General features: G+C 44.3%; 1 protein-coding gene across 3 annotated transcripts; it reads right to left on the reverse strand.

The window, feature by feature from the left end:
- Positions 1-157: 157 nt before the first annotated feature.
- cluha (CLUH binding protein of NUMT mRNA a) lies at positions 158-19,838 on the reverse strand. Of its 3 annotated transcripts, none has more exons than XM_084467482.1 (27): positions 19,525-19,838; positions 15,887-16,068; positions 15,582-15,753; positions 15,062-15,205; positions 14,705-14,832; positions 14,319-14,473; positions 13,236-13,361; positions 12,989-13,136; positions 12,802-12,894; positions 12,001-12,435; positions 11,601-11,860; positions 10,666-11,003; positions 9,587-9,688; positions 9,369-9,469; positions 8,912-9,064; positions 8,587-8,649; positions 8,227-8,471; positions 5,511-5,595; positions 5,266-5,419; positions 4,993-5,132; positions 4,809-4,889; positions 4,571-4,696; positions 3,636-3,757; positions 3,453-3,546; positions 3,223-3,357; positions 2,998-3,071; positions 158-2,835 (listed from the first exon to the last, which is right to left on the reverse strand). In XM_084467482.1, the coding sequence occupies exons 1-27, from the start codon at positions 19,655-19,657 to the stop codon at positions 2,709-2,711; spliced, it is 4,116 nt and encodes a 1,371-aa protein (XP_084323608.1). In that variant the 5' UTR covers positions 19,658-19,838; the 3' UTR covers positions 158-2,708. The 3 variants fall into 3 exon arrangements, with proteins under 3 accessions (XP_084323608.1, XP_084323607.1, XP_084323609.1); XM_084467481.1 differs by having other exon boundaries at positions 10,579-11,003; XM_084467483.1 differs by lacking the exon at positions 19,525-19,838 and adding an exon at positions 18,565-18,603 and having other exon boundaries at positions 10,579-11,003.
- Positions 19,839-21,109: the final 1,271 nt, after the last annotated feature.

Raw genomic sequence — 21,109 nt, forward strand, 5'->3', positions numbered from 1 at the left:
AGAAAGCGTTGCTCTTAAGGCCAGATCGACCACAACACGAGTGGTGGCTGAACTGGAGATAAGTATCTCGCCAATAGATCACATTATTCCAAAGAGGCCACCCCATATATCGACGACGATATGTCCGGAACATTTTGTGAGCCTTGAAGACACCAAATAAGCTTAAATTGCTTTGAATAGTAAATTTAATTACTTTACAATTAGCAAAATCCCAACATTTCCCCCTCATTGTTTTTGGACATTAAAGTTTTAACAATGCAAAGATTAAAACAAACATACATTTACTTTTACTCTACCGTAAACATGAGTAATTATTCTGCTATATTTGAAAAGGTAATCTGTTTAGGAAATAGGTTGATACAATTTCAACAAAGAACTCAGCTGTGCAACTTTGTCTCCACTTCGTACCCAAAAATCACCGTAATAGTCGTAATTCAATGATAATTAGCCACAGTCCCCACATTACTCTACCGTGACTGTTTCGGCTCAGCTGAAATGTATGTTCAACAGGTAGCAGGCTTTGGAATGTAGGATTATTTAAAAAATCCCTACATTTGGAAAATGTGCATCAGTTTGTTCTGTGACAGCTACCTTCCACACTCAAAAGAGGCGTAGCTCAAGTGCTACACCCAACGGCCGTTATTGATACGGCGGCCGTGCACATCTAAATATACAATCTTGGGAGAGAAAGTAAATGTAATGTATGATACATGAATCATACAAACTATACTTCGAGATAATTTTTGAAGTGTAAGGGGTAAACAAAAATTGTAGTGAAACCACAAAAGGGACAACAAACCATGAAAAGAAAAAAAGCACTCCACCACTACACCATTAAAATGGCTAATGGTTCCACCAGTTACCAAACAGGTTTCCTTCTGAAGCATACATAGGCACAATTTGTATAGTTGTTATTGATGCACAAATTATGTTTCAGAAGCATAATTATCTAGGAGATTACTGCAGTAACTTCACTCCCCAAACAAATCTAGAACGAAAAACCAACTAGTACACCAGTTCACATTGTAGAGCAAAGAATTAAAAGCTGCACCTCTAAAACAATAATGTTCAGCACCATCTCTATTGCTTTAATCACACATAGACACCAGGGTGTAGAACAAAAATACACAGCAGGGGAGATCACATTGCATGTATACAAGCGCACACAAAACTATCCATCTTTTGGTACATTACATTAATGCAGCCCTTCTTCACTCACTTTCCGTGGCGTTGTGCATTGATCATATTCAAACATCACAAAATGGTGAGCAAGATGCTGCATATTAATAAGACGCTGGCATGCGTCATATTGCAATCTGTTGGGTGTTGGGTAGCGGTTTGTTTAAATTCCATAGCCAATTGCTTTCATATGCACAGCTAAGACTTCCATTTACATTTTTCCATCAGTGGTATAAAAAATAAAATGTTTGGATAGTCATGGCTCACTTGATGCTTATCCAAGCTATTCAGCAGCAAAGATCACAATCTCATGGCCAAGAAATTGGACCAAACAAACAAAGTCACACACAAACATACATGCACAAATTATCAAGGTGAAAAAATATGATTGACTATAGCAAGGACAAGATATATACTGTTCCGGCCTACACTGGACGTTTTCAAATTCGAGTTTTTGTTGACAGTTTTAGTAATTTTTTTAATCCACTAAAGACTTACACACGTTCCACTCGTATTATTTGGAAAACGGCCTTGGTAACAAATTAACCAACACTCAACCTTAAAAGGGTTTCTCCCCTTTTAGTAAAAAAAAAGAAAGAAAACAAATTAATTAACCTATTGAGCAAATTAATAATTAGAACAATTGAACCTGCACCGTGTGTCTGCCAAGAAAAAGGTACTGAATTAGCTGTGATGAAAAGACAAAAGCTAAGTGACGAAGTATGTAGCAGTGAGAAATTACAGAACTAAAAAACCAATAAGGTCCACAAGGACTAAATGACAGAGGGAAAATCGTCAGGAGCCCAACAGCAGGAGGCAGTTCCAAAGTCCCTCAAGATAAATCTATAATGTATCAACCTTGTTCTGGTCTTAGTGCACAGTAGAATTTACCCCTGAGTTCTAAGGACGGCTCAGGTGCTGTGTGTTCTGCAGCACCATTGGGGATGGCCACAGTGTTTTGCGCATATTGAGAATGAACGGCTGTTCAAGTGTGGTCTTGGGTTTTGAGGGTCACGGGAAGTGATAAGAGCCAAGATGGAGGAGTATTTGGGGGTATGGTACAGTGGATAAGGCTCTGGTATACAATGTCATGGTCGTTCTTGGTCTCCATCTCTGGCCACATACTCTTTGCGGCACGCACATATACATGCGCACACACGCACACATACAGAAACACAGCAAGCAGCAGATAGTAGAATGACCTTTGTTCTGAGGATTCATCACCTTTTTATGGGCCAAGGAGAGTATTCAGATTGCACATTATTACATAAATTCTACACATATTTATTATCTATTTAATTTCCCATTCCTTCCTACCTTGTAGGAAGTGCATTGTCTGTATTGCCCAACCTAAACTTTACACAGTTTATACAGATTTGTCCACTGCCCCAGACAACCCCCCCCCTCCCATTTATTTTCATTATTGATTTGGACTGCTCAGTTCTCAGGTCCTCAGGCTTAATTACATTTCTGTGGTATTACAGCCTCCCAAACCAGCAGAAAGCAGCTTTGCTTTGGGCTTTCCAACATTAATCAATAGGAATCTTGTCATCCAGCTCCAGGAGGCTGTCTGCCGTTTGCTCCTCCACCTTCCCTGAATCCTGCAGCTGCTGCCGTCTCTGGACCTCCGCCTTCAGGGTTTCTAGGTCCTTTTGGCTGGAAGGGGAATTACACAGAGCATTGCTGCAATTTTATCAAGGGGTGGTAGAGATGCGAACACAATAGTGGAATCAAAAAGGTAAATCAAGCAAAAGATTTCTGGAAACAAACAACAAAAAAAAATTGATTGGAGTCAATTAAAGTCTTCTCTCAACATACCTGAGGGGGATGAAGATGATGCCGTTGATGATATTGAGCTGTTCCAGAACGCTGGCCATGCTGGGAGCGGTGAACTGGAAAACAAGAGACGACAACAGCACAAAAATAAAATTAGATTTTGCCTAATTAGCCTTACAGACACCTGCCTCACCATCCTCCCTGAAATCACAACGTCGCAACAGCTTTGATTCCTAGTGCAGACTTGCACAATTCTTAATTGGTCACCTTGAGAGGCGTGATGCTGGCGTTTGAGCCATTCTTGTAGATCTCGTTCATGGTCCTCTGCAGAGCCACGGCCTGCTGAGTGAGATACTTGAGGTACTCAGAGCTCTCCTTGGTCTTCTCATGAGCTTCGCCCACCTAAGAGAAATGATACAACAATGCTGTGGTTCAGGATTCATCCAATAGTGAAGGAGGCGTCCGCAAACAGCTCGTGTTGTGAGGTCTCTGGTTACCTGATTCTTGTAAATGGTGTAGCCTTCCTTTTCGTGCTGAAGTGCGGAGCGGAACTCGGCCTTGCTCTCGTAAACCCTTGCGACCAGGTGATTGCTGAAGGATGAGAAGGACGTGTTTAGAATTTTTAAGGTCAGTATTTGTAGAAAAAAACCTTACCCTAAATCTCTGACCATCATGCCTACCTGAGGGCCACTTTGAGGGAGCGAGAACCGTGGTACTTTGTGTTGATGGTCAAGGCGTTCTCCAGGAATCTCAGGGACAGCTCGTATTCCATTACCCCGTGCAACACCAGGCCAATGTTGCTCTGTGGAGGAGATCCAGGATCACATTCAAAACAGGAGCTACTGCCAAAGCTATATGCTGGTGAGAACTTGAATAGATTTTAGGGCTCAACATGAAACTGAAGATAATTGCAAATCTCCTTATGCAATATGAGATTGAATAAAGAAGGATGAACTGTGGTTGACCAAGACAAATCGGTATTTAAATAAACAAGGCTGGTTTCCTGTTTGGTAACAGTTTTACAATATTATAATAATATAAGAATATTATACAAAATAATAAATTCTGGCATGTCGATTAGGCTTTCACAAGGCGCCATCTACAGTGGTCAGTCTAAATGGTGTTTATTTGAAACCTCTCCTGACTGTTTTTTTTTTTTTTTTACAACAGTTTACTATTGTTGTACTACTGTACAGTTGAGCATTTGTTCACTCATTACCTACCTAGAGTCCCACCTCCAGCAATACGATTGGTTCAAACATGAAGCAAAAGCAAGTGAAACGCCTATGACACCCAGATTTGAGCTAGTCTGCCATCAGACTTTATTATCCAAATTATGATTTGTGAGACTAGCATTCTAATAGCCACACCAGATTAATAATGTGCATATTCATGTTAATTTACATAACAAAAGAAGAAAAAAAAATCAACCCTGAGTGGACAACAGCATAAAACAGTGTTCATATCATGCAATTCAGATTTGTATTAATATTGCAGTAACCAAGTACCATTTTAACAGTAAATTAAAACAACACTCGTAAGACCAAATAATGTCGACTTAAAGCGCTCAAATGACAAAAAGAGTGATACAAAACTACGTCTGAGGTGCACTCACGTCAAGCAGGGCCATCTCTGGGTGGTCCTCCCCACACACCATGAGCATGAGGTAACGTGCGCGGTACAGCAGCTTCAGGGCAGTGGAGAGCTGGCCATTGGCGAAACAGTACAGTGCCAAGTGCATCTAATACGAAGACAGAGACAGAGGGCAAAACAATCAATAAGTAGGAAGCCTATAAAAATAAAGCAATCTTAATTTTGTATGCATGCAAGTCCATCCAAAGATGATATCGTACATATTCTTGAATGGTGTTGGGGTGTTCAATGCCCAGGGCTCGCTCGCTCATCAGAACTGCCTTCTGCTGGTTGCTAAGTGCCTGTTGGTTCAAAACATTAAAAGTGACTAAACACTCCCAATCGTATGAATCTCAATCATTCATAGTCACAAATACGCAGACCTAAAAGGTGTTCTGATCTCACCTCTTGATGGTCTCCCATGATGTAGTTAAGGCGAGCCAGCAGGCGCAGGCAGGCACAGATCTCCACATGCATGGCTCCGTACACGTTGTTGAACAGGTTTAGGGCCTCGTTAATCAGCTCACAGCCCTCCTTCAGAAAACCTGCAGGACGATGTCGTTAACAACCGAGTGCACGTTGGAAGGCAAACGAAAGGCTGCTCGGGAAAGCTGAAAGCAAAACAATTGCATCAATTGAGTGCATGAAAGTGCATTAATGAGGAAATCGTGGACTCACCTTGCTGCACCTTGGCCTGTCCACTCTGGAAGAAATGGAAGGCGTCTGAGGCTTTGGGGTTTACGTGCTTTACCACTGGGAAGATGTTCAGGATGTCCTCCTCTGTGAAGGCCGGTTTGTGGCGGCTGTCAAAGTTGTACTCCTTGATCAGGATCTACGTTGAGATTAAAAACCAATGGGTTAGTGGGAGAAGCAGACCCGGGAGGGGGCGGGGTGTACTTCGCAACCTAGGGAACGAAGGGTACCTGTATGCCAGTCTTGATGGAGATCTCTCTGAGGAGTGTGATCTTCTGGAGGCCATGCTTCTCCACCACCTGATCCACCTCTTCACTGTAAATCATCACGTTCACATCAGTCACACATTGGATGGCATCGATGCACATTTGTTTCAGCTGAATGAAAAAAGTAAGTTGCATTAAAACTGCGCGCAGTGATGAACGGGACCTCGCGCCGGCTTGCGGCCGCGTCACGTGCCGTCCTAACATGTGGGCTGGCGAGATGTGCACATGTTAGGACCGCACGTGACGCGGCCGCAAGCCGGTACGAGGTCCCGTTCATCACTGCGCGCAGTTTTAAAAAAAATTTGCGCCGGCTTGCGGCCGCGTCACGTGCCGTCGTAACATGTGTGCTGGCAAGATGTGCACATGTTAGGACCGCACGTGACGCAGCCGCAAGCCGGCACGAGGTCCCGTTCATCACTGCGCGCAGTTTTAAAAAAGCGCAGTTTTAAAAAAAATTCGCGAATTTATGTAATCTGTAGAAGCAGAGGTGCCCTGTGGTGTCCTACTGATTGTTTTGACATTAACATGTAAGACCACATTTAACTGAATTACATGTTCATTAACCCTACATCAATGATCCGATAAATTCCCTAGGAGGAGTTAGTTGAAATACAACGCGAAAAAGTGAAAGAATTCCATTCAAAATGGCCAACTTTGACGGCACGCCACGGCCACGCCATTCAACGTACAGTCACAAATAACACAGCGTTGGTTGAGCACCATTTTTTGACTGTACTGACTAATTGTGAAGCAGATCCGATAAATACCCTAGGAGGAGTTCGTTCAAATACAAGGGGAAAAAAGCTCAAATAAGACCACGGAATTCAAAATGGCCAACTTTGACGGCACGCCACGGCCACGCCATTCAACGTACAGTCACAAATAACACGGCGTTGGTTGAGCACCATTTTTTGACTGTACTGACTAATTGTGAAGCAGATGCGATAAATTCCCTAGGAGGAGTTCGTTCAAATACAATGCGAAAAAGTGAAATTCCATTCAAAATGGCCAACTTTGACATCACGCCACGGACACGCCCTTCAACGTACAGTCCGAAATAGCACGGCGTTTATTCAGCACCACTTCATGACTGTACTGACCAATTTGGAAGCAGATTCGATAAATTCCCTGGGAGGAGTTAGTTCAAATACAAGGCGACGGAATAAAAAAATGGCCAACTTTGACGGCACGCCACGGACACGCCCTTCAACGTACAGTCACAAATAGCACGGCGTTGGTTCGGCACCATTTATTGACTGTACTGACCAATTTTGAAGCAGATCCGATAAATTCCCTAGGAGGAGTTCATTCAAATACAAGGCAAAAATGTGAAATCTTTTCAAAATGGCCGCCGAGAGTGAAAATGAAGAAATTAAGATTTCCGACTTCCCGTGGGGTTTGGAGCATGGGTCCAAGAGGCTTTTCTGTAGGTATTGGCACGTTATACGTGCCTACCGATTTTCATACATATTGGTGAAACGTGGCGCAGGGGCTGCTTTTTAAAGTTCCTGTAGGGGGCGCTACACACATGAGAAACACAAATTTTGGTATGTGAGCTATCGGCACCAGTCTACACGTGTCCAGTGAATTTCATATTCATAACTATTACGGTGTCTGCAGAGTGATCGACCCTCCTCTGGCGGCCATGTTGTTTTTTAAATCGACTTAATTTTTGGTGAGCAGTTAGAACTTTGGTACCTAACGGCCATTGAGTTGGTCCCGCTCAAATCAAACATTGCGTCTATGAACTGTGGCTATTTTAGTAACGGGCCACGCCCACTTCGATGCCACGCCCCATTTGAAAAATTGTTGACTTATTCTTGTTCAGAATTTGATTATGAACAACTTTAGTAGAGAGGTCCAACACCATAGGAGTCCAATTAATGTAGATATGTGCAATTTACTATTTTTGGGGTGAAAAACACACCCCTTTTTGAACTCAATGGCTCATGGGTACTTTGAAATTTATCCTACAGACTAATCCTTATGTCAGATTGAAGATAACGGGCCATAGATGATATGTGCCAAAGGAATTCTGTCAAAGTCGAAAAACCTGGGATCCTTGGGGAATTTACTGTTTTTAACTAAATTCAAAATGGCGGGAAATCTGGCTACCGGAAGTGCTAAGTTAGTATCTGCAAATTTCTTCATTATGAGGATTTGCATATGTGTGCAAAGTTTCATGAGTTTAGGTCCAACCGGTGACGAGTTATGCTTGTGCAAACGTTGAAATTTTGGCATAGTTGGTATAGCGCCACCTAGGGGCGAATGTGAATTTGAGGGCTAGAATATCAAATTTTTCACCAGTCCCACAAAATGTGCCAAATAAAAATGAGTTTTCGAATATGTGCAGGGGGGGAAAAATGCAGTCGAAGATGAGGAAAAATAAGAAGAAGAAGAATAAACACGAGGGTTTCAATAGGGTCCTTGCCAAGTTTGGCTCGGTCCCTAATTAATTAATGTGCAGGTATCTCAAGGGTGCAATAGGGTGCAATAGGCTGCAAATAATGGCGATTCAAACCTAGAAGCAGTGGTTCGGGGGAGTTAGACCCCTTTACATCAATTCAATTTGTATAGCCCTTAATCACCATTACAGTCTCAAAGGGCTTAACAGGCCAAATACTTATGACAATATTATTTAGTCTAACCACTATACTAGCCTGCTCCTCTGAGTTCTTACCACTGCAATGTGAAATGATAGTAGCTCTGGGCCTCTGTGGCGATGTTCTTCCACAGCTCGCTGGGCGTCAGGCTAGCCCACACCGTGTTGTCTCCTCCGCCGGGCACCCTGTTGCGGCGCTTGCGGTTCTTGCGTCGGGACACCAGCTCGTCGGGAGGAAGGTGCGCCACCGCGTCGGGGAAGGAGCTTAGGAAGCAGTTGAGGAAATGGCTGACGGCAGCCGAGAGAGCAGACAACTCCACACCCTGGAGGAAGGAGAGGGGCAAGGATTACATCTGAGCGGCAATAAAAAAACTGTAAAACGGCTGATAAAAACGTAACGGTTTATTTTATGACATCAAATAGGCCGACTGTACCAACCTGAAGATACGTCTTGAAGAAATGCTTTGCGCACCTGGTTATCAGCTCACAGATTCCTATTCTCTAAACATACAGAGAATAGAAGAACAACGGTTAGTGCTACTGTCAGAGATGCAGCATGTTTGTAAAGTTATTTTGTACTCTGTAACAGTTGTATCTACTGTAACAGTAGAGATACAATCCAATACATTTACAGGGCGTCTTGGTAGGAATCAGAGGAAATGCCATCAACAACCTTAAGAAGAATAACATACCAAACCCCTCTTTGTCTAACTACTATTCAATTCAAGTCAAAGTAGGATCGACGGCCAGAGGAATCCCTTACATAGAAGTGCTCCAGCTTGGCTTTCGCCGGGGTCTTCTCCACAAACTCCAGGACAGTGCCTAGGTAACGGATGTTGATGCCCCTCTGGTGCAGAGCTTCTGTCAGGGTCGCTCCGTCCATGGGCAGGGCACTGTGGTCCAGGCAGTCCTTTACCTGAAATACACCATACATCAAGGATGAGGATGCGCCTATGAATGGTTGCAGTTTGCAGATACAACACCTCAAAGTTCTTGGTCTTAACCCTAACTCACAATCATGCATTATTTCAGCTGTCAATGATTGAGGCTGACAATCCTACAATGACACCTGTTGTTGTCCTGGTGTTGCAATGTAAAAAGATGCATGTAAATAACCCTTACTGGTGATGACGCAACAAATTATCAAGTCTCCATAAAACGACCACTCCCTCACTTGCGTCGGTCGGGTGTTGGGTGTATAAGACATATTTTTCCCATACCAGCGAGGGAACCTGGCAAGACACCACGAATGCGGCGGCATCTTTGAGGAGCTGCTTCTGTTTCTGGATGTCGTCTGTGCTCTCCTCAGGGAACCGGACGCCTGGCAAAGCACCACAGAGTCAGCCCTAGTGCTGGCCAAGCCAATGGTTACAGAACTTGTGACCTATAGGCGTGATATTTCCTCCTTAAATACAGAAATAAGATGGAAGATATGTACCGGGGGAAAAGAGGTCAGGGTTGAAGCGGATGTCGAAGGAGGTGTTGCTGATTGAGCCAACGGCCTTGCAGGCGTTCAGGACCACCTCCCTGCTTTTAGGGTCTGGAATCATACAAAAGGGCAAAACATGAATATAATGTATTTTTAAAACAAATTAATGAAGGTTAATGTTGTGATAAGTAACATTTCACCCAGCTTGTGTCTTCAAATTACCTTGACATATCTGTAGTCAATGCCGTGACTAGGGTTTTTAAAAAATATTTAAATCACAACCTACAACTGATATATTGTACAAAAAAAGAAATACTAATGTCTTGTAGGGGTCTCTATTGACACTCCCAAAACCCCTTCCACTCACACCCCCCACACTCAGCAGAGCTACAGAGTCAGTTCATGTCACACAGCCAGTTAGAGTGGACAGAACATTGTTATTTGACTGGGACAGGCTCAATTTTACACATTGCACCAGAAAAGCCACAATCACATGGATGATAGGAAATTATTAATAAATTACCATGAATTAAATAATCTATACAATCACATTCATAAAATCAGTTTAGTACCAACAGGATAGATTTGGTTAAAATTGGTTGAAAACGTGCAAATTATCATATCTGCCATGATTATTTCATCCAAAGAACCAATTTGTATTCAGGGGCAAAACATATCAAAGGAAAGGGTCCAACACTGGTATTCTAGTGATTAGGGGTACGGGTCGTTGTTATGGGCTCATGCTCTAGCCCAATGCAGGCTGAGGACTGAGTAGAGACAGCTATCCAGGTGAAAACAAAAACAAAAAAAATTTGTAACATGACGTAATGCCATGATGTAAGCACTAAGCAGCACCAGAACACCCACCTCCAGATACTCATCTTACAAAAATAGAAACATATGAAAATACACACATTAGAATATTTTTCTTTAGGCTGTGCTCCACAAAGATAGCTGTCCCCATTCCGTCCAGGCCATGCCGGTACTAATGCTGGACGTACCAATACCGGATCCGTCTTCGGCGACTAAGGACTCCGCCAGCTCTTTGGCCTGGGCTAACCCTGGGATCGTCTCCTCAGCCTCCTTACCCCCCAGCGGGCCCTCCACCTGCCCGTTCTGCGTGTCTTCCGGCTCAGACACCCCGTTGACCACGGGCTCGAGGGAGTCTTCGGCGCTTGCGGCCATTGAGGGGGACTCCACCCCGTTGGTCTGGTCCACCTGGGGGGCGTCTGTGGGGGGGACCTGCTCTTCAGGGGTGTTGCTCTCCGGGGTGGGGGGCTGGGCGGGCAGCACTGAAGAGACGTCTGTTGGCTCCGTGGTGGGGAGCGCCAGTTGGTCGGCGGCGGCAGCAGCAGCTTTGCTTGAATCTTTGTTCGCCTTATGCTGCATGAGCTGTAACGCGGCCATCTTCATGAAGAGGAGATATCTGCAGGGGAATTTAACATTATATGCTATACGCTCCACACCACAGCGTGTACGTAACACCAGTTACAAACGTGTAGTGAATCGTTACACACCTATGGTGAAGCGTTACACAGCCTTTGACATTACACAGCGGTAAATCGCGACATACGTGTTGTGTATATATGTTGTGCATTGTAACACACCTGTGGTGTATCCATACCTATTATTACCACCTATTGTGTATTAGGCCTGGGCAATAAAACAATAAATTATCGTATTGTGATAGACTTTTGATCAATATCAATATAAAACTGCTGGGTTTGTTGCTCAAAACACGGTTCCATACTCATTTACAATATTTGAGTGTTTTCATTGTTGTATCGACATTGGAGTATTCATCAATAAAGAACAGTGGAAGGTCATATTAAGTGTGTTAAATAGAAGTGTTTAAATCCATCATGGTAATTCCTAGTCTTTTTAGGTCATTAAAATGATCAATAGTTATTGATATCGATCAATGTCTTCAAGTTATATTGTGATATGTCTCTCAGCCATATCACCCAGGCCTATTGTGTATCCATACACACCAATCGTGTATCCAACTGTTTATGTTACACACCGGTGCTCAACGAAGGCCTCAATGAGCTCTTGCCGCAGGCAGGCCAGGCGGTGGCGGTGCAGGCGGGGAAAGCCCTGCTTCTGGGTCTCTGGGGGAAGCTCCTCCCCCTCCACGGGCAGGAAGTTGAGGTCGGGTGGGAAGGTGCGGAGGAGGTCCAGGATGTAGTGGCGCCCGTCGTTGCCGATGATGCCCTTGCACTCCACGGAGGAGCAAAGCTGCACTGCCTCATCCTTCTCATTCAGCACGTCGTGCCTCTGGACCTGAGGAGGGGGACGCAGTGGGGAAGCAAATGACCTCACACGTCAGAACGGCCAAAAGGAGGAGGTGCCTCTCGGAATACATTTAATACAGTAACTGAGGGATCCCTCGTGCGCATGCCCCGTTCGTTTCTCCGGCTGACCTTGAGCGGCCGGCTGGTCTTGTCCAGCAGCTCCAGGTACTTGCTGTGGGACACGACCGTCTTGCCGAAGTCGATGGAGCCGTAGATGACACTCTGCTCCTGCTCGCGCTCCAGGATGCCGGGGATGATGGACTGGGCGGTGACGCGGTAGCCCCGGTAGTCTACCACCACGGTGCCCAGGGTGTACAGGCCCTCCACGTCCACCGCGCCGTACGCCCGCACGCCGTTCAGGTCGTTGGTGGGGGCGGCGTGGGCCGCCGCGTCCCCGCCCAGCTCGCGGTAGTGGTCGCGCACGTCGAAGCCCAGGCTGAAGAAGATGTTGTTCCAGATGAACATCTGCATGCGAGTCTCCTCGCCGGGGTTGATGGCCATCACGTTGCCGTCGATGACGGCCATGGCGCCTCGGGTGGCGGCCGCAGCGAAGTCACTGTGGACCTGTGGGAGAGTTCATTACAAACCAACCTGTTTCTAGATAGAAGAGTTTTAAAGACAATAAAATGGGACAGCATCCAGTTGAGCACATTACATAGCAACACTGTTCATTCACAACCATCACTTGTATATTTAAATGTGATCATTGATGCCATGTGAATATTCTGATCAGAAGATTACAGTTGGCCTCATACGTACACAGCTATAGCTTGTCAAGTTATTTTTCACATGGCCCACATCTTGTAACTTCGCATCTTCTAATGGATAAGATATTAAGCCATGTGACTGTAATTAGCTAGGCTGTGTTTGTAGTTAGGCATCTATTCATATACAAGCAACCGAAAAAGATGTCATTAAAGGGTACCGTACCTTGAAGATGGCCCTTTCTCTCAGCAGGCGTTCTGGCAGGTTCTTACGGGCCAGCTCTCTGGTGGTCTGGAGCTCCTCGTTCCAGTCCCTTGTCTGGGAAGCCATCAACAAGATATTACCCTTCACACCAAACCCTTTGTTTCCCACAGGAATCATCCATTCTTAATGAGGCGTACATGCTGCCCACCTGTCCGGGTATGTGCTCCTCGTACCCCAGCCGGGAGGTGTAGGCATCTTCAGCACGGACACAGTCCATGGCGTGGTCTAATTGCGGGGCTGTCCAGCTGTACACCTGGAAGGGTGTGGCTATCCTCTCAAACGGGTGCCTCTGGACTCTGATCGGCGAATCAGAATCATTTTAATGCATATTAACCCACCCAAGTCTTATTCGGTGCAGTGTAAATATGAATGTACACCGTGTGACAGGGTCCTACCTTTTCTTCTGCAGAGCGCTGAAGTTTTTTTTGAAGGCCGGACTGATCTGGCTCAGCAACTCTACCAGCGAGTGACTCAGGAAGCTTGGATTGGCTGGCTTGGGGTTGAATGTGTAGGTGGTAGATCTGCAATACAGAATACAGAATATTATAAGCAGTGCCACAATGGAATTATAACAGCCAACCCTGGAATTGTATGCAAAAAAATAAAGATGTAGACTAGAGCAAGTGCATAAAGAACTCATTAGATAAAGCTCTGCAGTAGCTGCAGGATAATCTTTCGTTAAACTTCCGTTATCATACATACAAAGCACACTGCCTCATTAATTCCATGCAATCTTAGGCAACACTTCCGCAACCAATAATAGCTCATTAGGGTGACCTAGGGTGACCCAACAACACAGCGAACAAAGCCTACTTAGCTCGGGTCAGTGTCCAAATATACATTCTGATTAGCAAGGTGCCACTCATAACAGTTATCAGTCTGACTGGTGGAGGTATGATGTACGGGGTACTGCCTGGTTGAGGTATGGGGTTGGGGGTACTGCCTGGTAGAGGTATGGGGTTGGGGGTACTGCCTGGTAGAGGTATGGGGTTGGGGGTACTGCCTGGTAGAGGTATGGGGTTGGGGGTACTGCCTGGTAGAGGTATGGGGTTGGGGGTACTGCCTGGTAGAGGTATGGGGTTGGGGGTACTGCCTGGTAGAGGTATGGGGCTGGGGATACTGCCTGGTAGAGGTATGGGGTTGGGGGTACTGCCTGGTTGACGTATGGGGTTGGGGGTACTGCCTGGTTGAGGTATGGGGTTGGGGGTACTGCCTGGTTGAGGTATGGGGTTGGGGGTACTGCCTGGTTGAGGTATGGGGTTGGGGGGTACTGCCTGGTAGAGGTATGAGGTTGGGGGTACTGCCTGGTAGAGGTATGAGGTTGGGGGTACTGCCTGGTAGATGTATGAGGTACTGCTCGGTAGAGGTATGGGGCTGGGGGTACTGCCTTGTAGAGGTATGGGGTTGGGGGTACTGCCTGGTTGAGGTATGGGGTTGGGGGTACTGCCTGGTTGAGGTATGGGGTTGGGGGTACTGACTGATTGAGGTAGAACCCGCGGCTGGAGGCGGTGACACTGATGTGTCTCTCCTCCACCGTCACCATGTACAGGTACATGAGGTCGCCGTGCATCTTTCTGTTTCCTGGTGGAGGGTTCCAGCCGCTCATGGTCAACACCTTCAGGCACTGCATGGGCTAGGGATGGGCGGAGCAAAAATAGAGGGTAAGGAAGAGCAGATGGCTCCATGTTACAAATCAATCATGTACATCTGTCATTTACATCACAAGGAGTAACTCCAGAGTGAATCGGAGTGATTGTTAAACAGTTAGTTGTCATTTCATTGCACTTGTAGCCTTTATTTTCAAGGTTAACACTGGTGTTTGTACCAAGTTGGGAGTCCTGAGAAGACACCAGAGGCCTCTTACCTTCCAGTCCTTGTTGGGCGGCTGGAGGGGCATCAGGGGTCGGTCCTTACTGCCAGGGAGGATGTGCTCCGGAGGGGTGCAGTCGATCTGTTCCAGCTCACTGCCCTTTTTCTTCCTCCTGCCGCTATCTATCGATTGATGCCAAGGAGAAGGGGTCAAGGTATATACCATCTGAATATTGAGTGGCTTGGATACAAAATCGAATAAATACACAAGACATTCCACATACGTTTACACACACACACACACACACACACACACACACACACACACACACACACACACACACACACACACACACACACACACACACACACACACACACACACACACACACACACACACACACACACACACCTCCAAGGTCTCCCTCTGTGAAGATGCTGAGGAAAGAGAGGGAGTTGCAGTCCACTCCATTGTAGGCATCCGAGGGGTCCAGGCTCTTCAGCAGGTCTCTGATGTGACGCACGTGGATGCGGGCCTCTCGTACTGTGTAGGGCTCTGCAATAAGACAAGTACTTTCAGGTCAAACACGCTGCACATTTTGTTAACGAAAAAGAGTCTGCAAATGTTTAACAAGGAATTAAACATTTGCTAAACTGAACATTTCATTAATCGTTCGTCAAACAGGCGTACAGGATCTTTGTTAAGGGTAAATCATGAAACATAAATTGATTGTGCAACAGCACTATTCACTTACCTACTACTTAAACATTAATGCATGGACATTGGATGCATCACCATTTTAAAAAACATAACCTGCAGGACCGCTGCACTGATCATGATTTCCCTTTACGTTTTACGCCATCTTTTCCCCTGGTACAATGTTGAGCCTCTGTTGTCTTCCATCATAAAGGGAAACATGAGAGGGACTCACCTTCGACCACTTTGAGCTGAGAGCCCTCCTGCAGGCCTTCGATGGACTTGAGCTCTGCAAAGTTATCCAGCACATTGCCGTCGAGCTGCAGGGAGAAGCAGGTGCGGTGGCACGTGTCCTCCCTGTCCATCAGCACCTGATGGATCTCCTGGACCATCTCCTGGGGAGAAACCTGATGGAGGGAGGGGACATCAACCCTTTTACACATATTTAAAAAACGCTCAATGGTGCAAAAGTGTACTCTAGGACCTAGTGTTTATGCTGTGCGGACGCTTCGTTTCTCATGGATTGAGGAGACACCATACCTGGAGGTCAAAGGGCTCTGTCCCGGGGGCCTGGATTTTTACATTGAAGCCTGTGTCCTGGATCACAATCACTTCTTGTTCGTTGGAATCATCCCCAGCATCCCCGTCCTGTTTGGACTCCACCTCCCCTGTGTGCTCGTGTGTCCCACCACCATTCATCACTGCGGTTTCTGTGCTGTGCTCTGATTGGAAGAAAAAAAAAAAGGGGAGAGTGACCTTTAGACCAATCATTTTCTAATCGCCCCTCCTCCACAGTATGGTTGGGGATCAAGGATGAAGGCCACTTCGCAAACAGATATGACTTATAGAGACCGTTTCCAAATGAGTTGGTTAAATATCTGCCCACAAGCTGTTAAAACTGCCTCCCGGTCCTGAACAAAACACCGCTCCAGATTCAACCTTACCACCAGGAACATCATTGAAATATTTATGATCAGCAGAATGCTAACCATCAGAGCTATGCACGTGCCATAGAAATTATTTGCCAATGTGATGCGGATGTGTCAGAAGAAGATAAAGTTTTTATCTCATAAAAAAAAAGTGTCAATGACACAAATGTAAAGACTTTTAGGTAAAAAAGCACCAGCACTGCCCAACAAAACAAACAAACATCACTAAACAATCAAGCATCCCTTGCAAATTTACTTGATCAAGTAACAGCCACTCTGCAGTAAAATCTGAAAGGGGCTGGTTGCTTTGTGGGAGGGGGCATCACCGCTACAAAGGTCAGGCATAACATGAGGCAGCTGAGCAAATGGTTCCTCTCGCAGAGACAACTGCTGCCATTCTGTGTCCTTGCTCACTGTCAAGGGTACGCCAGTGTCAGGGTTACTGGAGAGCTGGGGGTACCAGGGAGGCCCACTGGAGGCGAGGCTGAGGTGGGGGGAGGGATGGCGGTGTACAACAGAATAAGCCAAGCTCAGAATACCAAACACAACCGCCCTGAGCAGACACAAGGTTGTAGAGCTGCCAATGCATAATTGCAAAAGGTATTGTGCTCTATGTATATCGAAAAAGTTACATGTTTCGGTGTCATTAGTTCATACAGTTCCTTGGGAGTTGGCCATCTATCACATCGATATTGTGCAAAGATAAAAGTATTTCAGGGGAAGGCAGTGCAACTTTGTGATGCAACAAGTCCTTAATGCAACATTAATACAAGGGACATAAGAAAAACATTGTTTTGCATTAAAAACTACCAGTGCATATCTTATTTCAGGGATTTAAAGTAGTCTCCTCCCCTTTGACCTAGTCAGATTGAAATGTTTGGAACAAAGTATCTTAATAGTGTATTTTTAAGGAAAGCAGGTATACATTTTTAACAAACAAATCCAAATACAAAGCCAATAACACAAGCAAGCACAACATGACTTCTGACAGTTAAATGTTAAACTGTTGATGTTAAATTAATACTCAAGCTGACAGAACCTCAAGAGTCAATGATTGAGAATGTCTGTCAGTACAATTCCTGTCTGAAAACCATAAAGCCTCCGAAATAAAATATTTCAATTCCGGCGAACATGCTGGGCTGTTTGAGCAACCGTGATAACTCCTTTAATGGAATACTACTTGATATGCAATAGCCAAAAACTGCTCCAGTCTAACATCAGTTATAACACTCAATTAATTAATTCAGTGTCAAGCCTCTTTGGGGACCTTGACAAAGATACGAAGGACTACGACTGCTGCCATAGAAACACCTAACAGCCCTGAAAACATACCACACAAGGACTTTGTAATTAAAAACTTGTGGCACCACAAGATGGCATCCTATTGTTGCACATACAAAATATCAGTCTGAGGAAGACTGCCGAGTCATGTATACGCAGTGAAATTTCACAATTATTTAAAAAAAGTGAATGGCCAGCTTTGTCTAAATAAAATGGATGGGAATAACCTAATATGTATTTTGCACTGCAGGAAAGTCAATGAGATTAAACAAGACTGGAGAAGAATAAACAAAAAAGAGCCAATGGCCATAAGACATGATTAAGTTTAGATAATACAATTAAGTATATACACATGTTTGAATTAAATCGTGTACAGCACTGGACGTTTGCCTAGTTTAAATATAAATATTAGGCTTGATTCGCCAAGAAAGCCATCAAGCAAGGTAATGGCAGCATGAGGACTGCTCAGATATGGACTTGGACTACGATTTCTGGGATTAACTAGTTCACGTTTCCCCCCCACAAAACCTTTAAGCGCCTTTAAACCAACATTGTACCCTATCCAAAAACCTGGCTGCCTTATTTGCACTTCGTTTTTGTAACTGTCAAAGTACGGTCATTGTTGTGAACCATCACAAGGTACTTACTCAGCACCACGTCCAAGTTAAATCCCTCAAGTGGCCTAAACATTCGCTTGCATATTTGTGGTTAAAGGAGCAAAACTATGAAATGACGGACTCATCATGCTAAGAGAGCATGTGTCAAATTCTGAAATTTAATTTTAGGAGGAAACACAGCTAGAGCCAACCTGCTATGAACGACAGTGACACACAGTGCAGTCTATCATTATGAAGTTGTAACGTTATAACCACCAACAGGACAAACTTAGCGAAAAAAACGTACTACAGAGATAACCATGTCAGTTATACTGACTGGTTTTTCTCAGCGCCGTATTGAATTTAACCTGATGCAAAGACATGCATGCAATTAATGAATGTGGCTACTTACCAGCTGCTGAACTAGCCATTCATGAAGTATATAACCTTCTCTTACCGAACATGCACCATGACTGCTCTACAGACGCCGCTTCCGCTTCCCGGTCGAGGAACACTCGACCTACCGACACCGAGAGTGGGGGGGGGGGACTCTGTACACGTAACGTACTGAACGGGGCTCTTCTGAACTGATACTTTTAGCATGATGAGTCCGTCGTATTTATCAATAATGGAGAGCACGATATAGTATGCAATTGATTCGCTGGGCACATCTAAAGCTATACAGCTCAAATCCAACCGTGAAACCCCTTCATCAGACTAACAATGAGCTATTCCACTGAAGGTGACCTTCAGTCATTCATCTACTCCGTACGACATGTGCGTTAGGTCAGCTAGTAGATGAGGTTCATGCTGTCATCTGTGGATATTAGGACTGGAGTATAATGTTTTTTTTGTGTGTTTCTCTGATATTAACGAGCATCTGCATTATGGACTCGACCAACGTGACAGTTGTTCGCTAGCTAGCTTGCGTTAGCAGTTCTAAACACAGCCAGCCACCTGCAGTAGCCCAGGGCTAAAGTCATTCTAGTGATCAGTTTAGGTAGGACTTCAAAGTACATAAGACAATTCGACCAGGTGGGTTTGATTAACCATCTATCGATAACCTTAAAGGAATAAGGCTAGTAAACTTGAATTCAAATAAATAAATACTTCTGGTGACATTGGCCATAGTACCTTCAATCTGGTTTGCTGCTAGGCAAGATGTGTTGTTACAGAACAGTGCATGAACTATACAGTGGTACGGTCATACATCACTTCACATTGCATTGTAACAAGATATAACGTTATGCCACCACACTGAAACCTTGAGTCACTTCTTCTGGCAGAAGGATGTTGCCAGTGTTTGTATGAAACATAAAACAAGTAACCATAGCTCCACTATCTACCATAACCCGACCAAGAGTGACCTTACCGCAAGCACACGGATCCTTCATAGTTGCCTTTATGCTTTCTTTAATGTCCTGGTTTCCATTCGGTTCATGTGCAACACCACCTGGGTTACAAGTAGGCACAGTGGCTGGGACGTCATCCGTCTTGCTCACCATGTCGGGCGGTTAGTTTATCAGCAAGATGTGGAAAAGGCTGCAAGTCTATGAATTCGCGACGTCTGAGCAGGTCTCCCAGCAGTCAGCTACATGCGAAGGGTATGAGCTTAGCTTACAAAAACAATCTGAGGACAGTGCTGTACATGGAATCACACGTGGTTTCCTCCTCTTGACCCCTTTGCCTTTGCGTTCCCTTCAACCATATAAACGCTACTACGGAAAGCCAGTCATATCAAATCTCTTCAGCAAGGACATGCCAAAAGTCGAAGCAGCCTCCTGGTGGAAATTGGTTTTACATTGTCACCATGACCTGACTGTTATTTTTTGGATTTGAAAATTCTTATACCATTAAGAATTAAGTAAGCTATGCAAAATAAGTGATAATCATAGCAATATTGTATGGAAATATATAGCAACATTGATGTTTTGTAGACTTCATGTGCATATCCCAGTTATTAGTAACACATATTTGAGACCCAAAATGGACAAAGGTCCAATGTAACTCAAAACACTACCAATGTCAATATTGAAAACATTCCTGAAACATAGACCTTATTCAGTCTGACAAAGATTTAAATAGTTGTTATTTTTGTATAATAATAACAACGTATTAATCATTCAAACCCATATCATTCTAACTCATCCAACAGCTGTTATTCTCAATAAAAATCAGACAACAGTCTATACAATTCAGTTTTATTCAAATTATGTGTACAGTATAGTTCGCTATAGGAGGTTAACACAGTATAAGCGGTAATCAAGGTCAATAAAATACTCAAACAAAATCATTACAAAACATATAACAATCTAGAATTATAATTGTGTGCAAACATATACCAAAAACCAGAAGGTGCCACACAGCACTATTGCTTGGACCAAAATAACACAGTAAATAAAACACTTTATAGTTACAAAAAGAAAAAGGAAATTGATTAACAATATGTAGTGGTCTCATCCAGGAAAGGATTATAGAGACAGGCTTCTACTGACAAACAATGTTAGAAATTGATTCTACAACAAATGATAATGCTTAAATCACTTTTGGGATAAGCAGCTTAAGATGGAAGACAATCCTGCTGAACATCAATAGCTAATCCCCTCCCTGCGCTGCTCTTCTGATGTCCGATATAGTAGCCTACTATGCTCTCTCTGACATTCAAATATGAAATCAAAAGGACGTTCTCTATTGCAAACAGGAAAAATAAGACATCTTTATTAAGGCATCAAATCCTTCCGCCGTGATCACACTTCTTTTTTTCTGGTCACCCTCTTTGGCTCAACGTACAGGCCAAGAGTCTGAGTCAATATGCGCATAATGCAAGCCTGCTAAAAGATAATGAAGTTCTGATTGTTGTTCAAGATGAATGGTGCTGAATTATAGATATGAATGAGATATAATGCTATTACTGTTTTATAAAAAGGTGGAAGGATGCACGTGGTCAACTGATTGCC

This window comes from Micromesistius poutassou (genome assembly GCF_964030765.1).
Source record: "Micromesistius poutassou genome assembly, chromosome: 4".
Lineage (NCBI taxonomy): Eukaryota > Metazoa > Chordata > Actinopteri > Gadiformes > Gadidae > Micromesistius > Micromesistius poutassou.